General features: G+C 41.1%; 1 protein-coding gene across 2 annotated transcripts in view; it reads right to left on the bottom strand.

Annotated features, from left to right (window-relative positions):
* The window catches only part of LOC127455817 (fibrillin-1-like), a 135,344-nt gene extending 112,442 nt beyond the window's left edge, over nt 1-22,902 (bottom strand). Inside the window, exons 1-6 of one of the 2 annotated variants that reach the window (XM_051723969.1) lie at nt 22,710-22,902; nt 22,315-22,518; nt 20,643-20,725; nt 13,552-13,650; nt 10,375-10,470; nt 10,168-10,263 (exon numbers count right to left, since the gene is read on the bottom strand). In XM_051723969.1, the coding sequence (XP_051579929.1) occupies nt 10,168-10,263; nt 10,375-10,470; nt 13,552-13,650; nt 20,643-20,725; nt 22,315-22,502 (562 nt within the window). In that variant the 5' untranslated portion in view covers nt 22,503-22,518; nt 22,710-22,902. The remainder of the gene's footprint in view (nt 1-10,167; nt 10,264-10,374; nt 10,471-13,551; nt 13,651-20,642; nt 20,726-22,314; nt 22,519-22,709) is intronic. The other variant, XM_051723968.1, reaches the window with a different exon arrangement.
* Between the last annotated feature and the right edge of the window lie 887 nt (nt 22,903-23,789).

Raw genomic sequence — 23,789 nt, 5'->3', positions numbered from 1 at the left:
GTAAGCAAAGTGAGCAAAGTGACTGAAACCTCCATTTACCAGTAACGCACAGTCTCAAGTGGCTTATTACTTTTATAAAAACTGAGGCAAAAGCAATATGTTAACAGACACCAATGTACAATAAATAACAATCAAAATAGAATCACGTGACACCATGCGAGGAGCGGATGTGTAAACAGCGAGCTCTGTGCACTTTGCTAGTTTTTAATTATTTTTATGTCATAAACCGGTGAGATTCGATACACCCTGCAACATATCTGTTCTTTGAAGTCAACATGGCAAAGAATTCAAAATCCTCGGGCTCTGGAGATATTAAAATACACTTACGTGCTCAAGCTGGTGCCTCGGATGGGCCCGCAGACCAGGAACTCGGTTTGGACGGTGTGGTGGGAGAAATTCAACGGCAACTGGCGAACATGTCTGTGATGCTGACGAAAGTTGTTGCTGACTTAGAGGATCTTGCTGTGATACGTCGATCGATTACTGCGATGGAGTTGGTTACAAGAATCGGGGACGTCGAGAGACGGAGTGATTATCTGGAGTCATGGGAAAGGGAATTAGCTTCTAATCTGCAAGCGACCAAGATAGACTTGGAACACGTTTTGGAAAAACTGGAGGATTTGGAGAATTGTAGCCGGCGAAACAACATCCGAATTGTTGGAATTCCTGAGCATGAAGAAGGCCGAGATATGGTGAAATTCCTAGACAAGCTCTTCCCAAGCCTGCTTGACATAACAGGCCACAAGCTGGAAATCAAGCATGCTTACAGAGTCCCGGCTCGGAGATCCGCTGAGGGAGACAGGCCCCGATCAATTCTGGCCAAATTTCTAAGATCATCCGATAAAGATCTCATGTCGCGCAAGGCGAGGAGCAAAGGAAAGCTTTCTTTGAAGAATCACAGCATTTTCTTGTTCCCAGATTTTGCGAATTCAACAAGAGAGAAACGTGATCGATTCAAGGAATACAAGAAACTCTTACATCAACGGAAGATTGCTTTTGCTCTGATGTTTCCAGCCAAACTAAGAATAGATACTAAGGATGGCCGCAAAATAGCTTGGCGCCTGTCTTGCTTCTTTTTGTGCTGGTTCTGTCTAGTGGATGGAGTTTGTTTTGTGGAATAACACTCCTTCGGGACAGTTGTGGATGAATCTGCTCATTCTTTGTGCTTATGCCTCCTATTGGATGGAGTTTTTTTTTCGTATAGTATTTTTTGCAGGACATTGGAATGATTAGGTCATCTCCAGAACTCATGAAACAGTCGGCTCACATTCGTTTGACTGTCCGAGGAAACTGAACGGCTTTATTTAAAAAAAAAAAATTGTGTGCTGGTCCCACTAGCAGCTGCAATTTGTTTTGTGGAGGAACAAACCTTCAAGACAGTTTTGTGAAAGAATCTACATGTTCTTTGTGCTTATTCTGCCTATTGGCTGGAGTTTGTTTTATAGATTATTTTCTGTTATGTAATTCTGTCACACAAAATTTGTGCAGAAGCACCAGACAAACACCAGACGGCAAAGTTGTCGCGGGGACTCTGGTAGGCGTACAGTGCATCCGGAAAGTATTCACAGCGCTTCACTTTTTCCACATTTTGTTATGTTACAGCCTTATTCCAAAATTTATTAAATTCATTATTTTCCTCAAAATTCTACTAACAATACCCCATAATGACAACGTGAAAGAAGTTTGTTTGAAATCTTTGCAAATTTATTAAAAATAAAAAATGAAAATAATCACAGGTACATAAGTATTTCTCAGCCTTTGCCATGACACTTAAAATTGAGCTCAGGTACATCCTGTTTCCACTGATCATCCTTGAGATGTTTCTACAACTTGATTGGAGTCCACCTGTGGTAAATTCAGTTGATTGGACATGATTTGGAAAGGCACACACCTGTCTATATAAGGTCCTACAGTTAACAGTGCATGTCAGAGCACAAACCAAGCCATGACATCCAAGGAATTGTCTGTAGACCTCCGAGACAGGATTGTATCGAGGCACAGATCTGGGGAAGGGTACAGAAAATTTTCTGCAGCATTGAAGGTCCCAATGAGCACAGTGGCCTCCATCATCCGTAAATGGAAGAAGTTTGGAACCACTAGGACTCTTCCTAGAGCTGGCCGCCTGGCCAAACTGAGTGATCAGGGGAGAAGGGCCTTAGTCAGGGAGGTGACCAAGAACACAATGGTCACTCTGACAGAGCTCCAGCATTTCTCTGTGGAGAGAGGAGAACCTTCCAGAAGAACAACCATCTCTGCAGCACTCCACCAATCAGGTCTGTATGGTAGAGTGGCCAGACGGAAGCCACTCCTCAGTAAAAGGCACATGATAGCCCGTCTGGAGTTTGCCAAAAGGCACTTGAAGGACTCTCAGAACATGAGAAACAAAGATTGAACTCTTTGGCCTGAATGGCAAGCGTCATGTCTGGAGGAAACCAGGCACCGCTCATCCCCTGGCCAATGCCATCCATACAGTGAAGCGTGGTGGCAGCATCATGCTATGGAGATGTTTTTCAGCGGCAGGAACTGAGAGACTAGTCAGGATCAAGGGAAAGATGAATGCAGCAATGTACAGAGACATCCTTGATGAAAACCTGCTCTACAGCGCTCTGGACCTCAGACTGGGGCGAATGTTCATCTTCCAACAGGACAACGATTCTAAGCACACAGCCAAGATAACAAAGGAGTGGCTACGGGACAACTCTGTGAATGTCCTTGAGTGGCCCAGCCAGAGCCCATACTTGAACCCGATTAAACATCTCTGGAGAAATCTGAAAATGGCTGTGCACCGACGCTCCCCATCCAACCTGATGGAGCTTGAGAGGTCCTGCAAAGAAGAATGGGAGAAACTGCCCAAAAATAGGTGTGCCAAGCTTGTAGCATCATACTCAAAAATACTTGAGGCTGTAATTGGTGCCAAAGGTGCTTCAACAAAGTATTGAGCAAAGGCTGTGAATACTTGTGTGCATGTGATTTTTTTTTTTTTTTTCGTTTTTTATTTTTAATAAATTTGCAAAGATTTCAAACAAACTTCTTTCACATTGTCATTATGGGGAATTGTTTGTAGAATTTTGAGGAAAATAATGAATTTAATCCATTTTGGAATAAGGCTGTAACATAACAAAATGTGGAAAAAGTGAAGAGATGTGAATACTTTCCAGATGCACTGTACATGGACTGTTTGAGTTTAGAGGGATGGACGCCAATTGTCGTGTGCGGGGTTAATGTGCACATTTTTCTTTTTTCTGTTTGTTTGGTTCTGGGGGAAGTTCGGGGTTTGACTGTGGCACTAATGTTGGAATGTGGTCTTTATAATTTTACTTTTGACACACAATCTATTTTTTCTAATATGTCAAAATGTAAAATGTTAATATGAGTGGATTGTCTCTCTCCACGTGGAATGTGAATGGGTTGGGGCACCCCATAAAAAGAAGGAAGGTTATTTCTTTTCTTAAACATAAGAAATATGATATAGTGTTTCTTCAAGAAACACATCTTTCCCCGCAGGAAGCTGAAAAATTTGGGAAGATATGGGGTAGACATGCTTTCCTTCGTGCTGTCTCAAGTAAGAGCAGGGGAGTCATTACGCTGATAAGTAAACATCTACAATTCAAATGTCTCAAACAGAGTAAAAATAAATTAGGAAGAGTCATTATTGTTTTAGCTGAACAGCAGACTTAGGGTCAAAGTCTTATTTTGGCTAATATTTATGCACCTAATGTTGATGATCAGGGCTTTTTTATAGATCTTGAAGGGATGATGCAAGCCGCTGGCACCCCTCATAATATAATATAGGGAGGAGACTTTAATCTTTTGATGACTCAGTCCTTGATCATAGTGAAGCAAAACTGTGCAAGCCCCCTACAGCAACACTGACACTTCACAGGATGTGTAAAAAGCTTGGTCTTACAGATATTTGGAGACTTTTGAACCCATCTGGTAGGGACTAAAAAAAAATTTCACCAGTCCATAAGATTTACTCTAGAATAGATTTATTTTTTTATATCTAAGTCCCTCATTTCATCTGTTGTTGATTGCTCAATTGGAAACATTTTAGTCTCAGATTATGCCCTGGTGTGTTTAGAGGTGCTGCCACATATAAAGAAAAGGAAATCATATAGTTGGCGCTTTAATGTATCCCTCTTGCAAAATCCTGAATTTCAACAAATCCTAAAGGCTGAAATCAGTGTCTATATGGAGACCAACTGGTCCTCAATATTCTCTGTGGGCGTGGTTTGGGAAGCACTTAAGGTGGTTCTTAGGGGCCGGATCATACAGTATGCCGCATTCACCAAAAAATCCAAAGCACAAGAACTCGTGGAATTGGAAGGGAATATTAAAAGTGCCAAGGCAGAGCTGAAGCGGCGAATGTCGTCTAATGGCCTCAGAGAATTGACCCGATTGAAATACAGATATAATACTATTTTGTCACGGAAGATGGAGTTTTGGCTATTCAGGGCAAGACAGTCATACTTTGAGTCGGGGGACAAAGCAGGCAAGCTTCTGGCTAGATATATAAAACAGAGTTTTTTCTACCATTCCCTCTGCTGGTGGTGAAATATTTACCTTGGCCACTGATATTTATAATGCTTTTAAAGAATTCTATCTTGATCTTTATAGATCTTCGTCTACTGAAAAGGATATTAGAAACTTTGTGGAACCATTAGAACTTCCTAAACTGTCAGCTGAGCAAACAATTCTCCTGATTCTGAGATAACTTTGGAGGAGCTTGGTGAGGTAATTAAGGCCTTGCCTACAGGCAAGGCTCCGGGGCCAGATAGTTTGCTGCTGAATTTTTTAGATCCTATACTACAGAACTGACTCCACTTTTGCTAGAAGTTTATACGGAATCATTAAAGAATGGAAAGCTTCCGCCAACCACGACACAAGCCCGGATCAGTCTGATTCTTAAAAAGGACAAAGATCCAAGCAAGTGTAAGAGTTACCATCCAATTTCCATGATCCAGCTAGACGTTAAAATGTTGTCAAAATTTTGGCTAACCGATTAAGTAAAGTTAAGACATCTAATATACATATAGATCAGGTGGGGTTATTCAGGGCCGTAGCTCTTCTGATAACATTAGGCATTTCATCAATATCATGTGGTCAGTGGCGAATGATCAGACTCCGATCGCTGCCATATCACTTGACGCCGGAAAGAAGTTTGATATGATAGAATGGGATTAACTTTTTAAGATTTTGGAAATGTACGGGTTCGGGAATACTTTTATTGGATGGATTAAGTTACTTTATAGACACCCGGTAGCAGTGGTACAAACAAATGGATTGATTTCAGATTATTTTACCCTGGATAGGGGCACCCGGCAGGGTTGCTCTCTTTCCCCATTATATTTCTGTCTTGTCCTGGAACCTTTAGCAGCCACGATAAGAAAGGAGGATGATTTTCCAGGTGTGATGGCGGGAGGTGTGGCACATAAGCTTTTGCTTTACGCAGATGATATTTTATTTTTCGTCTCCAACCCCATTAGATCTATGCCTTGCCTCCATAGAATTATTCATTCCTTTTCTAAGTTCTCAGGATACAGAGTTAATTGGTCTAAATCCGAAGCTTTAGCTCTGACAGCGTACTGCCCGGTAACAGCTTTTCAGCCAGGTGCCTTCCAGTGGTCCAAACAGGGCATTAGGTATTTGGGTATTTTATTCCCAGCAAATTTGTCTGATTTAGTTAGAGTTCAGTTTGACCCTTTAACAAAAAGGGTCACAATGTTTCGAGTGATGTTGGCAGGTGGGCTTCATTGCATTTATCTATGATTGGGAAGGTTAATGTTATTAAAATGAATTGTATTCCAAAATTCAACTACCTGGTACAATCTCTCCCTATAGATATCCCACTCTCTTATTTCAAGCAATTTGATAGCATAGCGAAGTCCTTCATTTGGAATGGTAAACGTCCCAGATTACATTTCAGTAAATTGCATAGGCTGATTGACATAGGTGGGCTAGGCCTACCCAAGATTTTGTTTTATTATTATGCATTCGGTCTCAGACATTTGGCTCGTTGGTCGCTTCCACCTGAGAGAGCCCCTCCATGGTTTTGTACTGAACAGGAAGTTCTTGCCCCTATTTCGCCATTGCAAAGCCTTTCTATCAAACTAACTGGAGAAGTTGTTACACACCGTTATTTTGCATTTGCACTCGGTATGGACAAAAGTGTCCAGAGTGTTTAATTCAGACATTTATTTAAATGTAGCCTCAAGCATATGGCTGAACCCAAAATTATGTATTAATAAGTCCCCTTTCTGCTGGACAGAGTGGATTGAGAGGGAGGTTAATATGCTCGGTGACCTATATGAGAGTGGAGAGTTGAGATCCTTTGAAAATATGGTTCAACATTTTGGGATTCCCAGATCTCAGTTCTTTAGGTATTTACAGCTGTGCCACCTGCTCTGTACTAAAGCAGCAGATACTCTGGGAGTGGTGATTACTGCTTTTGGAAAAGGTCATGAGACATCAGTGTATTACTCCCTGCTAATTCAGAGTCTGGGGGACGGAACTTCGGCTTCTCTCAAAAGATTATGGGAGAAAGATCTAAACTTGGTATTGGAGGAGGGAGTGTGGGCTAGGATTCTAAAAAAACGTCAAGTCTACATCTAGAGATGCAAGGGTGCGACTTAGCAATTCAAGATTTTACATAGATTCTACTGGACCCCCTCTAGATTGAATAGGCTTGGTCTTAAAGACACACCCACCTGCTGACGATGACAATCAGGATGGGGACACAACCCATGTTTTTTGTTGGTGTGTTAAGATCCAAGAATTTTGGTTGAGGGTTCAGATCAGAGTTTTATGTGTGACGTATTGGGCACTCAAATTTCCTTTTGCCCCAGGCTCTGTATTTAGGCGATGGGGAGGTCATTAATATAGGAGATAAATACATAAAAATTGGGTCCTAGCCAGTGTTATGATCGGCAGACAGATTGTTCTAAGGGGATGGAAGTCGGCTGGAGTGCCCTCATTTCAAGAGTGGTTCACAGAGATGGAGAGGGTGGCAGCATTCGAGGAGATGTGACAAATCTCCTAGAAGGCTAGGCAACTTAGATTCATTTAATAAAAAATGGGGCATCTATTTGGCCTTCTTGGAGGGCTCTCGGGGAGGGGCAGTGGAGAGAGAAGTGTAGTTATGAATGTGTGTGATTATTTTTTTATTTCTTTATTTTTTTGTGTGTGTGTATAATCAAATGTGATAACAGGGATGTTTGTTGAGGGTCAGGGTGGAGTTGGAGATTGGGAGGGGGAAAGGGAATAATTGTGTGAATCAGTAAATGTGTTAATCAGAAAAAAGAATGTTCAGTCAGATCAAATGTTCTGAGCTATACCAAAGACCCTTACAAGGCAAGTCAGTCCACCTGGCAGCCACCCTGGTTCAGCTAATGCGCATATATATTCTCGAGTTAACTGACAGGCAATGTCTGTATCTAAAAGGTTTTACTTGTAAGACGGGACTTCCTTTTCTACATCCGCCATATTGGTAGTTCCAATTTCTCCCATTCATTTAAAAAAAAGTGCTCCATCTTGTGCTAAATAGTCTCTGGCTATACTATCCACATTAATTTTATAGTTCTATACTCTTACTGTTAGCAATTGTCTCAATTGTCTCAATTGTGTCTTTAAGGAGTGATGTTTTCCAGTGCTCAACTCAAAGCAGCGTCATGTGAACAGGACAACACCCTGCACGTGTGTGTGTGTGTGTGTGTGTGTGTGTGTGTGTGTGTGTGTGTGTGTGTGTGTGAGTGATGTGATGTCATGTGTGTGTTTGTCCGAAGGGGACACTCCCTGCACTGCCTAACATCTGGGAGCGATAAAGCGTGTGCACAAATACACACACACACACCCACACATACACACACACTCAGCCAGGCAGTATTACTCGTGGTTGATTCATAATGGAATTCATGATCTCCTGCAGTTCATCAGCTGAATAAATCTCTGGGAATCTCAGTGTGTTCACTGCACTCTCTGTGTGCCTGATTCCTGCACAAATCCAATTTAACAATCATTTATAGAAATGTGACTTGAGCACAGACAGAGCTCATTCAGAGCCCAGACACACACTTGCTTTATTTCATTAACCCTCGACATACACGTACACAAAAACACAACCACACTTTTCAAGCAAAACATTTGATAAAAATAATTCAGTTGGATTTGAAATGATAAAACAATAGTTTCGAAAAAGAAGACAAAAAGTATTGTGACACTTTGTGGTTGTCAAAAGGTAGTAAAAGGTAGTAAAACATGTCCATAGTTAATGTGATAAACTACACCAGTAATTATTCTGCTAGAAAACCTGTGTGAACGTATGGGTAACTGACTTTATACAGTACGTCCACTAAAATCACTAAAATCTCCTTGGTGCAATCATGATTTGATCATCTCTGCGCATGCGTCAAGCGCAAAAAGTGTAATTGAGCTTCAAATCATGGTCACACCAAGGAGACTACAGATGTTTATAGTGAAAAAGGAGTTACATTTTGGTCTGTTCTCACCCAAAACTATTCATATTTCTTCAGAAGAAATGGATTAAACCACTCAAATCTTATGGATTACCTTTATGCTGCCTTTATGTCTTTTTTGGAGCTTGAAAGTTTGGACCCCATTGACTTGCATTGTATGGTTATATTCACATCATTTCTCCATAAAAAAAACATCTTAGTTTGTGTCCCGCAGAAGAAAGAAAGTCATGTGAGTTTGAGACTGCATAAGGGTGAGCAAATGATAAGAGAATTGTAATTTTTATGTGAACTATTCCTGTCTTAAATGTCATTCAAGAAAAGGCTTAGAAAATTCTGAGGAAAGCTCTAGCAGCATTTGTTTGCAGATACCACCTGCTTTTGATATCTATTGTAATGACATTCACGCATTTGTAATTGTTAAGGATGTCATAAAATATAGATATATCGATTATTGATCAGCACGTTATTTTATTGATATATTTTTGAGGAATCGATATATTCAAATTAGCCGACATTTAAATTAGAAGCCTAATTTGCATGCTTTCCAATTCACTCAATTGGCCTTCTGTTTAATAGTGTTGCGTAATAACGTTGGGAGACCACAAGAGGGTGATATAACATTTACTGAAGCCGGTCATGATCACAAACACACACACACACACAAGATGAGCTGAAGCGGTGCAGCAGATGGCAGTCCAGAGTTCAAAGGTTTTTGCACTTCAAGAATGAACAAAGTAATGTTGATGAGTTTGCAGGTTAGTGTATGAAACTGGTTTAACTGTGCAAACTGAACGCAATATTATGCAATACATATAAACAATATATCATCCAGTAATAGCTAAATAATCTTTGTCCTTTGATAATGATTTGGGTCTAATTTAATGGAAAAATGTTGTGCTCCGTGGCACTGCAGAATATTGTTGTTTGCGGTGTGTGCGTACCTTTCTAGAAAATAATTGTTACAAATGTTTGAACGCGCCATGTCGTCTGCCAGATGCACCCGGTGCACATCCCCCTTTAATTTACCCTGTTGCTAACACTTTACCAATGTTGTGTTAAGAAATATATTTATAAAGACAAAAACTATTGTGCAACTAGCAGCCTAAAAAATCCTGCATGAAAAAGGCATCGATCCCAAGCCTAGTAATTGGCTTTTTCGTGCCATTGAATGTCTTCAGAACTCATGAGGTGAGAAGTGTCCTGCAGCACCTCTGGTGCGAGCCAGCGTGGCCACACGCACACTGTGGTGCATTTAGAGAAACTTTACTTTAAATTGTGCTCAAGCATCATCAGCTTTTAAATCTTTAAATCCTTCTTAAAAGGGTTTTCTTTGTCCATTTTCATCAGGCTGTTGTGTCATCTGTTGCTTTGATGCAGCAGGGAACAGCATGTTTGCTCTCAGGATGAGAATGTGTCATAAGGAGATGTTTCCACATGCTGTTTGTACATAAATATGTATTCAAAAGAGAAAAGGCCAGCATCAAACAAATGGAACCCTCTGTCCCTTCACAAACACACAATTCCAGCACATCTGCAGCTAATAAAATCCACAATACAGAGAGTCTAGAGAGCAGGTTTTCAAAAGACAAACACACACACACACCTCAATGACTTTTTCCACTGAGAGAAAACAGCTCTGCAAAACTCAAAAAGTAACTGTCTTCAGTATGTAGAAACTTATGTGTGCATGTCTCACCTCTTTCGCACTGAGCACCAGTGAAGCCGTAATTACACAGACAACGGTTAGGAGCGACACACCGACCGCCGTTCACACAGCCGGATTCACACACCGCTAGAGAGAGACAGACAGGAAGAGAGACATATTTAATGACATGACACTGATATATATATGTCCATACATATAGATGATATATGTGTGTTGTAGTATTATGGGATGTCTTACGTTGGCCGCAGTGAGGTCCGGTGTATCCCTTCTGACACAAACACTGATCCTCTACACACGTGCCTCCATTCATACAGCGAATGTTACAGTTCTGGACTGAACACAAACATTACACAACCATTATGTATACCACCTATTGTATACAACTACACACATACAATATATACGCTACCTATAGTACTACACACATATATTTTATAAACAACAGACACACATCTAATTGAGGACCATACATTTTTGTTTCTTTTATTTATCCTCGTGCTATCTCGCATACACATGCGTGGACGTTGTATTTTGTCTTTCCTATATGCAACGCATAATTAAATTAATTTAAACCAACTGATCTCAGTTCAGAAGACTCTGGGCTGTCAGTAAAAGGTTAAACTTTCGGCATATGGAGTCATGTGACAAAACAACATGGTGCCTATCACAGCAGAGTTTATCTTTGAGAGAAACGCCAACATAACTACATCAGGTAAGAAACCTAATTAAGCTTTTACATTGACACCTGTTTGAGTCAAAAGACTAGAGTCTCTAGTTTCATCCGATATGCCATTTTTTAAATTTGACTTTTTTACTAATGTGTATTTTACACATTAAAATACTTTTTATTTCTAAGGCATTTTTCCCTTAGAATATATTTATAATCCTATATTTATATTCATCCAAATGTTGAAAAATGTTGCTTTCAGAGGAGTTAGCAGTGTTGGGTGTATCCAATTACAAAGTAATTAGTTACTGTAATCTAATTACTTTTTAGTCAAAAAAGTAATAAAATGCATCACATTTTAAATTCTTGTAATCTGATTAACTGTAATCAGATTACAAGAATTTAAAATGTGATGCATTTTATTACTTTTTGTAAGTAATTACTTGTGCTTAAGTAATATGTATTATACATTTAAAATATGAATTCATATGTACGTCTGTTAGCGTTTCTGTGACAGCTGAAGGGTGTGCGACATGAATGAGGAGGAAATTTAGACCCGTTTCCACCTGGTATTAAGATGCGTTTCGGGTGATCCGATCACATGTGGTCAGCCCTAAATACAGGTCTAAATGGGGTCTAAAACGATTTGTGATCAGATCACAAAAACCACATACGAATGTGATCAAAAACATGTGACTGCATCACATTTGAGGTGTAAATGCTAATCCGTCCTGTATTTGTCCCGGCAGCAGTGAAGCACCACCCCTCACCTGTCAATCAACCGCTGCACTAATACAAGAGTTTAAACTTTGCTGTTTATTAGCAGCTTTAAAAGGAAATAACCGTCTGATTGGAAATTTTTAAACAGCGTATACAGACACAATCACGAGCGCTTCAAGGATCTTCTTTGGTGTGTCTGATATCAACACAGATGACAGAACGAACACCTGAAGCTCCTTTAATACAGGTAATCCACTAAAATAACGGATAATTCTGCTTGACATGTTGCGTTTGTGCTTAGATTAAATTTCAACCGCATACCATTTTTTTACGCTTTCTTTGTCTTTTCTGACTTTGTTGGGCTTTATTATCATGCAGTAACACAATTACAGAGTGACTGATGTATGTCGTCATGAAACAGAGACCCTCCCCTCCAAATCCAAATACAAGCGGTCACAGGAGACGCATTTAAGTGACCAGGTTTAAACATCCATGTGTCTCACGTGTGATCAGATCACCTGAAATGCATCGTAATACTAGGTGGAAACAGGGCCATAGACATTTTGAATTTGATCGGAAAACCAAAAGATTTCTAGGAAAAGTGATTTAGAAAGTAACGTAAAAGTAAAATAATAAGTAATGTAATTACTTTTTAGATGAAGTAATCTGTAAAGTAATCTTATTACATTTTTAAGAGAAGTACTTAGTAATTTGTAGTGGATTACTTATTTTGAGTAACTTACCCAACACTGGGAGTTGGGAAGTAAAATCCTAACCCTAACCGTAAAATAAAACCTTTTTTTAGAACATAAAAATATATTATAGATTTTATGTATGAATTGTATTTCCAAATGAGGATGTCCCCAAACAATCCCAATGGCAGGTTTTGACAAATTTAGTTCAGTTTTGGGGACAGTTTTGTCCTGAAACTTCAGCTAAGTAAGCCCACCGACCCACACACACGAGAGTATCTCCTCCCAGTGGAGTTGTAGCACTGATCCAGTGAGGAGCGCTTGAGTGGTGGATGACGCCTGTTGACTGTGGACGAACTCCAAATCGCACACACCCATCACACACACACATCAGCTCCCATCAAACACACATACACCTACACACTCATATACACACAGGGAAATTAATTGTCTCGGAGTGACATTTGACCAAAAAAAAATACAAATGCTGTTGATTAAACACAAAGACAAGAATGATGTCATGACAGAAATTATGAAGTGGAACAAGAGCTGAAAAAAAAGTGACTTGATCCAATACACAGAAGTACCAAATATTATAACACTTTTAGATGTTTTTAATGTTTTGAGATATAATTATATTTTAAAGTGGTTTACTTTGCTCGAGTGCAGAGCAAAGGAAAGTAATTGTAGTTGTCTATGCAAATAATGACTTTAAGACTAAGCAGACACCTCTGCCAACTGGTTGCTATTGGCAGTGGGATGAACAAATGTGCCACTGGGAAATGGTAATCTCATTATGGTTAACTAGTCATTTCAAGCCATCACACATTTGTATAGAGGCTGATGAGATTTATAATGTGTCCCTCCTCACTTTTCCTCTGATTAACACTATGTTCCAAATGGCAGAAACGATGCCTTCGCAGGGCACTATGAAGGAAGAACAATCATGGTAGCCCAGCTTAGGGTTGATCCAAAAAGAATAAAAATAAAACAAAGACAAATTTTATATTCTTAAAATTTTTTAAAATTCAAAATTGAATTACTTTTGACCCCCACACATCTCAGAGTGGTAGGTAAAGTCTTAGACGGGAATATTTTATAGGGATGATCACTTCTGAATGGAAAAAATATACATAACATCACATCTCACTCTTACTGAGTAACTGACATTGGATTAATCAAGCCAGTGGAGACAGAGGCCGAGTTCGGAATGGCATGCTACCATACTATTCTTACTATTTCTGCCATAGATAGATATGGCAAAAATAGTAGGATTATTATGGGTAGTGTACCATTCTGAACTCAGCCAGACACACACAGACAGAACTCTGGTACCTGATTTGGATCCGCAGGTGGGCGCGATCTGACCAGTAAGGCAGGTGCACATATTAGGTCTGGAGCAGAACCCGTCCCCACAGGAGCTGCGGCAAATCGCTGATAATGGAAACAAGCATTGAAAAACAATAATTTGTTGCATTAATTGACCACTGGACCTTTCAAAACTGCCTGAATCATGAAGCACCCAGAGGAACTGTTGATTGGACATGAATGGATAAATATTCAGTTGCAGTGGTCATTCTGAATAAGCAGGTCCAAACGAAATCTGTGTCTGCAGAACCACATAAAAAGCCCCACAGATTTCCACAGAATTTAAACAAGTGTCACTCACAAAGTTCTATGCACACCCAGCACTTTGGATGCTTGTTTATTAAAATTAATCTAATATGATGATGCTTTCAGCTACAAATAAGATTATAGTACAACCCCAATTCCAAAAAACTTGGGACAGTATGAAAAATGCTAATAAAAACAAAAAGTGGTGATTTGTAAATTATATTCACACTTTGCTAAATTGAAAACACTACAACTACACATTATATGATGTTTTACCTTGTACAGTAATTTCAAAGGGTGAATATAATTTAAAAATCAGTTTTTAGTTTTATTAGCATTTTTCATACTGTCCCAACTTTTTCAGAATTGGGGTTGTAACTCTCAGCTCCATTTGACACATTTTTACTATGTTTGGATACATTCATTCTACAGAATATGACAGATTTTACCCCAAATTCACCACAGGAAATGCACAATAAGTCTGCAGATTCAGTCTGGGACTGTGAATAATGTATATTATTTGTTTAAATGACTGAGAATTTTAATGAACCCTTTAAGCTCTGAAGGTGTGTGGTGGCGAGGTCGTGATTGAGCATTCGTCCGGAGGGAGAGAAAGTGGTAAGGATTCACACTTGAGGGGAATAATGTCTAACAGCTGTTTCTTGTTGCAGTAACTCTGGGGTGAGCATTAAAAGGAGAGCCATGCCAGAGGACAAGGAGAGAGACGCAGAGCAGTGTTATGTGTTTATGTTCTGAGCAAGTTGCTGACCATTTTGCGTTCTGTTAAAAATAAAAGAGTTTGAAGGAACAGTCCGCTATCACATTGATCAGACGTGTTACAGTGGTGCTGAAACCCGGGACCTTGGAGGAAGACAATATACCGTCATGGAGTCCTCACCGTTGGCCAAAATCATACAGTCCCTCGCCAGCATGCATCAGACCCAGCACCAGGCCCTACTCGAGCTACACCGAGACAGGATCAGCGTTTCCAGGCAATCCTCAAGGCTCAAGTGGAGGAACGGCAGGCATTCCGGAGCTTCCTACACCAGGAGAAATCCACGACCCCGGACTCAGCATCTTCTATGCCCCCGATCACCTCATGAAAATAGGCCTGCAGGACAAACCGGAAGCGTTCACTGAACTTTTTGAGCAGACCGCAGAGGTGTGAAAATGGACCAAGTCCCAGTGCGCAGCACGAGTTCTTCTGCTGTTGTCCGGGGAAGGCCAACTCGTGGCACAACATCTGCTGGCAGCTAATCTCTTGGTGTACAAGGACTCAAAGAAAGCCATCCTGCAACGGGTCGGCCGCAGCCCAGAGCAACATGGCAACATTTCCGCTCACTAGTGCTTGGTGCCCATTTGAGTTCCCCAACAGCTCCGCTTTGCCTGCCAGAAGTGGCTGCTGCGACGCCAAGGAAGTCATCGATCTGGTGGTACTGGAGCAGTTCATCCTTCGTCTGCCGACGGGAATGGTGGAATGGGTCCAGTGCCACTGCCTGGCGTTGCTGGAGTAGGCCGTCCAGCTGGCTGAGGACCATTTGGTGGCGTATCTGGGTGCAGAAGAGCCCCATCCTCTCTCTCTCACACTCTCTCTTGTTCCCTTCCTTCCCCCTCTTCCCCTTCTCCTGGCCCTTGTCCCACCCCTTCCCCGTAAACGGGGGACAGCTAACCCCAAACCAGCTCCCCGGCATGAAGGGTTTGTCAAGCCACTGGTTCCCTCTGTCTCTTCTCGCTCTTTCCCCCAGGCTGATGAATCCGCTGCTGCAGGTGCGGGCATAGTGTCTGGGATGGCTTGCTGGAGTTGCGGGGAGCCAGGGCATTTCCAGGACCAATGCCCTGTGATGGAATTGAGAATGTTGTTCTGGGTCCCTGACACCCCATGGGCTGCCCCCGATCCAGCTGGAACGTACCTGATACCTGTGAGTATCAGGGGGAGTACATATCAAACCTTGGTGGATACCAGTTGTAATCAAACAACTATCCAGCCATTTTTGATTCAAGATGAGGCTTTGGGCATGGGTCGGAGGGTGAAGGTGAGGTGTGTGCACGGGATATTCATGATTGTCCATTAATGGGGGACAATAGCATAGTGCCGAGGTTGCGGTTAGTCCCCACCTCACCCATCCACTAATCCTGGGTACGAATTGGCTGTCATTTACTAAATTTCAGAAGTTTTAGCTTCCCCAGCCCTTAGAGGATTCCTTGCAGGAGATTTCCCTCTGGAGCAGACATGTGACGAGACTCTTATGCATGCTTTTGACCAAGTGAAAGTGATTGATGGTCTATGCCTCCCGCCATATGTTGCACTCGCATATACGTATTTTTCAATTATCAAGGATCGGTTGTATTGAGTGACACAGGACGCTCAGACAAAGGAAGATACTACTCAATTACTAGTATCCATGAGCCTTCGGGAAATTTTATTCCATATGGCTCATTATAATCTGATGGCGGGTCACTTAGGGCAGGAAAAAACACTGAACTGTATAATGGCCAGTTTCTATTAACCGGGCATTCACGGGGATGTCCGCAGGTGGTGTGCGGCATGCCTTGAATGTCAGCTGGTGAATCCGCCGGCCACCCCAAAAGCGCCATTGTGCCCCCTTCCATTGATCGAGGTTCCCTTTGAATGAATTGGGATGGATCTCATCTGGCCATTAGAGCAGATGTCATGCAAGCATCGCTTTGTGTTAGTTCTGGTGGATTACACAATGCGATACCCGGAAGCAGTGCCTCTGCACAACATTTCAGCACGTAGTGTTACGGAGGCACTCTTCAGAATTATCTCCCGAGTGGGGATTCCGAAAGAAATCCTCACTGACCAAGGCCCTACCTTTATGCCATGCACACTTCGCGAACTATGCAAATTATTTGGGATTAAATTGGTCCATACCGGCATTTACCATCCACAAATTGATGGGCTGGTCAAACTATTTAATAAGACACTGAAAAATATGATTTGTAAGTTTGTACACGAGGATGCAAAAAATTGGGATACGTGGCTCGAACCCCTATTATTCGCAGTTTGAGAGGTCCCACAAGCCTCCAACGGGTATTCCCCATTCGAGCTTGTGTATGGCCGTCAAACGTGTGGCATGCTCGACGTCCTACAAGAAGCTTGGGAGGAGTGGCCTTCAAACAGTAAAAATTATATTCAGTATGTTCTTGATCTTAGAGCAAAGCTCAACACTTTGGGTTAACTCACACAAAATAATTTGCTCCAGGCTCAAGAACGCCAAAGCCGACTGTACAATAGGGGCACAAGACTACAGGAATTTGCACCCGGAGATTAAGTGCTTGAATTACTCCCAACATCAAGCTCTAAATTACTTGCCAAGTGGCAAAGGCCCTTTGAGGTCTCACGTCAAGTAGGAGATCTTGATTATGAGGTGAAGTGAATGGATAGAGCTGATGCCTGTCAGATATACCATCAAATCCTCCTGAAAGCATAGAGGGAGGCGGTCCCTGTGATTTTGGCGATGATAGTCCCGGAGAAGGAGGAGCTTGGGCTGGAGGTGAATTCCAAAATCACTAGTCAAATCACCCCGGTCCCTTGTGGAGACCACCTCTCGCCGTCTCAAATCACGGAGGTAGCCAAGTTGCAAAAAGAGTTTTCATACGTGTTCTCACCTCAACCCAGTCATACGAATCTCATACGAGCACCACATCGAGACCACCTACCGACTTCCTGAACACAAAAAATGTGGTACGGGATGAACTGGATGCTATGCTCGAGATGGGGGTAATAGAAGAATCCCACAGTGAATGGTCCAGCCCGGTTGTGCTGGTTCCTTAGAGTGACGGGTCGTTTCAGTTCTGTGTGGATTATCAGAAAGTAAACACAGTCTAAATTTGATGCATACCCAATGCCTTTGTATTGATGAACTGCTTGATTGGTTAGGCACAGCTCAATTTTACTCTTTACTGGATTTGACGAAGGGATATTGGCAGATCCCCTTAATGCCATTGTCCTGTGAAAAACAGTCTTCTCCACTCTGTTTGGATTACACCAATTTGTGGCGCTCCCGATTGGTTTGTTCGAGGCCCCGGCTACGTTCCAGCAGCTTATGGACAGAATCCTCAGACCGCACACTGCTTACGCCGCTGCCTACCTGGATGATATAATTATTTACAGTAATGATTGGCAACTGCATCTGCAGCACCCGAGGGCTGTCCCGAGGTCATTGAGATGAGCGGGACTCATGGAAAACTCAAAGAAGTGCACAATTGGGCGGGTGGAGGTACGGTATCTGGGCTTCCACTTGGGTCACGGGCAGGTGCAACCCCAAATTGATAAAACCGCAGCGACTGTAGCCTGCCTGAGACCTAAGACCAAAAAGGAGGTGAGACAGTTCCTGGGGCTGGTTGGCTACTATCATAGGTTTGTGCCTAATTATTCGGCCGTCACCAGCTCGCTGACTGATCTTACTTAAAAGGCAGCACCAGATCCGGTCCATTTGACGCAGCAGTGTCAACAGGGATTTATGAAGGTGAAAGCTACACTTTGTGGCGGACCGCTTTTACATACACCTGACTTCTCCCTCCCTTTTATTTTACAGACAGACACATCAGACAGGGGGCTGGGGCAGTGCTCTCGCAGGTGGTGGAGGGGGAGGAACAACCAGTGAACATTTGTCAGGAGCTCTCTCTGAGAGAGACTAAGTACAGCACTATTGAGAAGGAGTGCTTGGCCATCAAATGGGCCATCCTCACTCTCCGATACTACCTGTTGGGGCAGGCCTTCACCCTCTGTTCAGATCACGCCCCACTCCAGTGGCTCCACCGCATGAATGATACGAATGCCCAGATCACCCGTTGGTATAGCACATTACACTTTTTGCGGTGTAGTGGGAGTTGTTGCATGGCCCAAGAGATGCCAAAGTTATGGTGCTTGGATAGCACATTGCGCTGTTTGCAGTGTAGTGGGAGGTTTAGTCGTACGGCCCGAAAGACACCCCATTTGCGGCACTTGGACAGCGTGTTTGCACTGTTTGCATTGTAGTGGGAGGTTTATTTGCACGGCCTGAAAGTCATCATGGTTGTGGCACCTGGATGGTACATTGTGTTGTTTAGGGATGTATGACAATAGTAAACATGGTAACATGGTAAACGTAGCATCTGCGGATGCCAGAACATAACTGCTTGCTAGATTAAGTGTTGGGAACATATGTTAAGCAATGTCGGGCAATGAGCTTGCGTGTGCGTATGTACAACGTCATTTAAGTTGGTTTGTTGTGAAATTAAAAGGCACCTAAAACTACGTATCCAGATAAATACCATAGTCTGGTGTTTATTTAACTTAGATGTATGGTTGGAGTTTTGTCGATTGTTTTCCAACATAATGCGAGTAATTTTGTTAACTCGTGGGGTGACTCGTCTTGTTTGGACATATGAATCGTTCAGAGTTTGTACCTGAGGGATGGATTTAATAGATGCTGTCTGGGCACCGTTTGCAGTAGTGAGGTGAATAAAATGACTAGTTTATATTGATAACCTGTAATAATTTCTACAGAAAACTGAAATATTAAAGTATAAGCGAAGAGCCAAGCCAAAGCAGCTTCATGCGAACGGACCACTCCGGGTTGAAAGAATAGATTAGGAGGTACTTAAGTGGTAGCAGTCGATACTGTGAAACGAATGAGCTGCTGTGGCAGCTTCTGTAGAAATTAGATGATTTAGATGGAAGAGCTGTTCTGATGAAGTTGAATGCTTTGCAGAGGAGTTTGCAGTCCGACGATCTGAGATTAGAGTGAACGATCCTCTCTGCCCATATTTGGATGACTTCCACCTCTGGTTGCAGCAATCTGAATCCTAATACGATTTGTTTAGCATTCCATGACGCTGGACATCATACTACATAATTTCCGATGAAGTCATCTGATCCAGGAAAACTACAGTAACATGTTTTTAGCCAGATAGCACATTATGTGCTGTGTGCACATTGTGTTTTTTGTGGATTATCTAACGATCTATGCATCCGATTATGTTGTGTGTGGGCTCGTTTTAAAGATAATCACCTCCTCTAAGTAATGATATGTGATATTTTATGTTATGTTTTTTCTGTGAAGTTATAAGTGAAAACATGTCATAAAAGCAACACCTGTAACATGTAACATGTTTGTCAAAGTCATATACTTAGCTATTACCTGCTATATTTTTGTCTGCGAGTACAATAAACGGTGGTTGAGAGCATTCCATCAACATATGACACATGGCTATCTGATCAGTTTGATGTTTTTACCAATTACAATAATATGTACAGTGCAAAATTATTCATAAATTATCAAAATGGAACACTTCTGATTTGTCTGAAATTACAAAGCACTTGTTCAGTTTTGGTCAAAATGCCTGCATGCATTGAAAGCAGAGCTAGGCTTTAAAATGATACCTATGTTGTGTTGGTCAAGACTGTATTTACTGATAGTTTTATTTAAAAAAAATCTCTGTGGTCCCCGTTGGCGGGCCAATCTGAGCTTAAAGGGTTAATATACAGGTCTCAAATTTCTAAAATAAAAAAAAAAAACAGAATATTGGTTTAATTAGGTTTTGGCAATCAGGTCAAAACGTTTACATGACTCATACTGTATATAATCAGAATATGACCAAATTCAGATTATTATCAAAATGTTCCTGAGCATGTAAACTTTGTCATTAAGAGGTCAGATTTTGGGCCACTGTGACTCAGCTGGCACCACTAAGATCTGTTAGTGTGACTGACCTCCACATGTAAACAATTTCACTGATAGCATGTGTAAGGCAGTTTACTTTTGCTGGACCACCACACATCAAACAGGAAGGGGATGAGGACTTACGAACGATGCACTGGTTCCCTCCAGTCAAGGTCTTCCAGCCAGGACAGCAGTACGCATGATGACGCGATCCACACACATTTGGCCTGTATAAAAGAGGATGTTACACTCCAGTTCACAAAATCAGAACCATTAGACTAACTTACCAACAGAAAAAGGGTTAGGCTTTACTCTTGGGCCCAGAGTAATCGTAAAAAAAAATTATATGACAATATAAAACATTTGTTGTTTCTCTTTAAAAACATCTTGAAAAAATTTCGCGTTCAGTTCAGTGACAGAATGGAGTTGTCTTTCCAGTAAATCAGAATGCTTGAAATTTCAATCTAGATCATGTCATTATTAAATGTTTTATTGGGATCAGCAGTGTGTAACACCCTATGTAAACATGCATCATCATTTCAAACACAGACTTGTTGAGAGGTTTGAAACAACACAAACATCCAACAAAAGTACAACAACAGCACTTCCTGCAGGTCACTGCAATTTTCACAATTAAAAAATATTGTTATTGTTGAGTTATGACTGTAGTTTGAGGGTAGTTTGTGTACAATAAACTGGGTTCCCACACCTTTTGACCAATGAATTTCCATGACTTCCACAACCTTTCATGATTAATGGACAAAGATTTTAAAGGGCTCACGAAGAGCAATTTCTAGCATAAGAAATATTTTAGTGCTGAGTATAACAAGAAACAATTTTACACAGTATGGAAAAGTATATGACTTTCTGTGACTTTTAAAGATTTTATAAATTTTCATGACTTTTCCTGGCCTGGAAATGACAATTCCAAATATTTCTGATATTTTCAGGTTTTCCTTTATTAGGGGGAACTCAGCATAGAAACTGTGTGAACAGAGAACTGGTCTACATTCAGTAGAGTGACCTAACTTAAAGGTATAGTTCACCCAGAAATGATAATTCTCTCATCATATACAGAACACAAAGATATTTAGAAGAATATCTCAGCTCTGTAGGTCCAAATAATGCAACTGAATGGTGACAAGAACTCAGAAGGTCCAAAAATCATATAAAAGTAATCCATAAATCTCCAGTGGTTTAATCCATGTCTTCAGAAGTGATATGATAGGTGTGGGCGAGAAACAGATCAATATTTTTTTTAACCTAAATCTCCACGTTCACTTTCACTTTTACATCTGAAAATCACATGTGTGCCTGTTTAGTTTAGAGTAAAAAAGGACTAAACATTGATCTGTTTCTCACCCACATTTATCATTTTGCTTCTGAAGACATGGATTTAATCACTGGAGATTTATGGATTGCTTTTATGCTGACTTTATGTGCTTTTTGGAGCTTCAAAGTTCTTGCCACCATTCACTTGCATTGTATGGACCTACAGAGCTAAAAATATTCTTCTAAAAATCTTCATTTGTGTTCAGCAGAAAAAAGAAATGATACACATCTGGAATGGCATGAGGGTAAATAAATGATGAGAATTTCTATTTTTGAGCGAACTATCCCTTTAATTCAGTCTACCTCACAAAAATTATTACACTTTACCTAATATTCCTGAAATGACTGAGTAATTATTGCAAAAAGTCCAATTGCAACATGATCCGCGTCATTTAAACTGTTAACAAAAACAGCTTTACCATGGTGTTAAGAGTAAATGTAGTGGTTTATTGGCTGTGTTGGAGTGATTCATGTGATTAATTACCCCTTCAGCACGTCCTGCCCGCCGCCCCGCCGCTTCGCTCTGTTTGATCTCTGCTGCTCCGCGGGTGTGTCTGCGCTCACGTCGAGCTTCTGCGCAGCTCTGTCTGTGCCTGCGTCCAGCGTCTGCGCAGACACACACAGCGACAAGAGCGCTGAAAATCCCGCCGCGAGCACGAGCAGCTGCCTCATTCTGCGCGCGCTCCCGCTGCACGACCAACAACTCACATTAATAACAAAACTCAAAAGAAACGTATTAAACATACAGAACAAAGATTACTTCTATATGTGTTTATACATGTTAGTTATGTGTGTTTATGTGGAATATGAAGAAGTCTCACACACCAGAAAAACGTACAACACAGAGAATAAAATAAAACTGAGGGAAAGTTTCTGTACCTCCAGCAGATGAGGATGATGAAGAAGATGATGATGATGTGTCTCCAATAACTGTACAAAAATATAGACTTTAAAGTGCCGGATAAATGTTGTCAAGATTAAAATACAGTAAAGAAAATGCAGAGCTGCAACACAAAACGCTGCAGGCTGCAGTATGTGACTGCGTTACTGCATCAGCAATGATCTGCGCTCATTCTGCCGCTGCACTCAAATCTCGTCCAGTCGCAACTGAAAACACTCACTCTCCTCTGATCTCGCGAGAACCGACGTGAATGAAGAGCGGTGGGTTCGCAAATCATAGCGTTGACATTTAGCCATTTCATATATTAATTTCAAAACATTTGAATCCAAAGAAACTTACAAGTGAGACATAATAACGACAGTTCTGCTATATAATGTTTTAAGCTAGTGCAGAGTTGTTAATGTAATAAAGCAGAGTGTGGCTTATAGGGTTTAGATTTAATTGGAAAAAAGAAAGAAAAAAAAACAACTGCGATTACACATTAATTCATTATTTAAGGAGGCATGTTATATTTTCCTTCCTTTGGATTTCAACTGCACTAACAAAAAATGTCAAATGTGTCCGTTTTGAAAAGCACCTTGAAATAAACTACAGGAATATGAGTAACCATTCAGTGCCATAGGTGCTGCGAGTGTTTAAAACTTGTCCAGAAAATCAAACTTTTAGGCCAATTTGTCATATTTACAACACAGCAAAAGTAATACTGGTTGGCAATGAAATGTGTTATTCTACAAGTGCACCACTGAAAGTTTTGGATAAATAAAATAAATAAACAGTGAACAAGTTAAATAATAAAGTATGAGATATTCATATAAAGTGGTATGCATAAATCATTAGGTATAATCATTTATAATCTTAAAGTAGAAATAAGCAGGTACGTGCAGAAAAAGTGACTCTAGGGGCTCGAGCCTTTGCCCTTTTGCTGAGACAAGTAGGTATAGCTGCAGGCTGGAGACCTCCAAATGGGGGCGGGATCTCCGAAAGAGGGCGGAGTTACTCCATAAGGGGCGTCACTTCCACTCACAGTTAAGTTTAGAGAAAGGGTTAGGTGCTGAGGT

The sequence above is a fragment of the Myxocyprinus asiaticus genome, chromosome 18, assembly GCF_019703515.2.
Source record: "Myxocyprinus asiaticus isolate MX2 ecotype Aquarium Trade chromosome 18, UBuf_Myxa_2, whole genome shotgun sequence".
In the NCBI taxonomy this organism is placed as follows: domain Eukaryota; kingdom Metazoa; phylum Chordata; class Actinopteri; order Cypriniformes; family Catostomidae; genus Myxocyprinus; species Myxocyprinus asiaticus.
The sequence above is the reverse complement of the archived record's forward strand: the minus strand, read 5'-3'. Positions and strand labels throughout refer to the sequence as shown.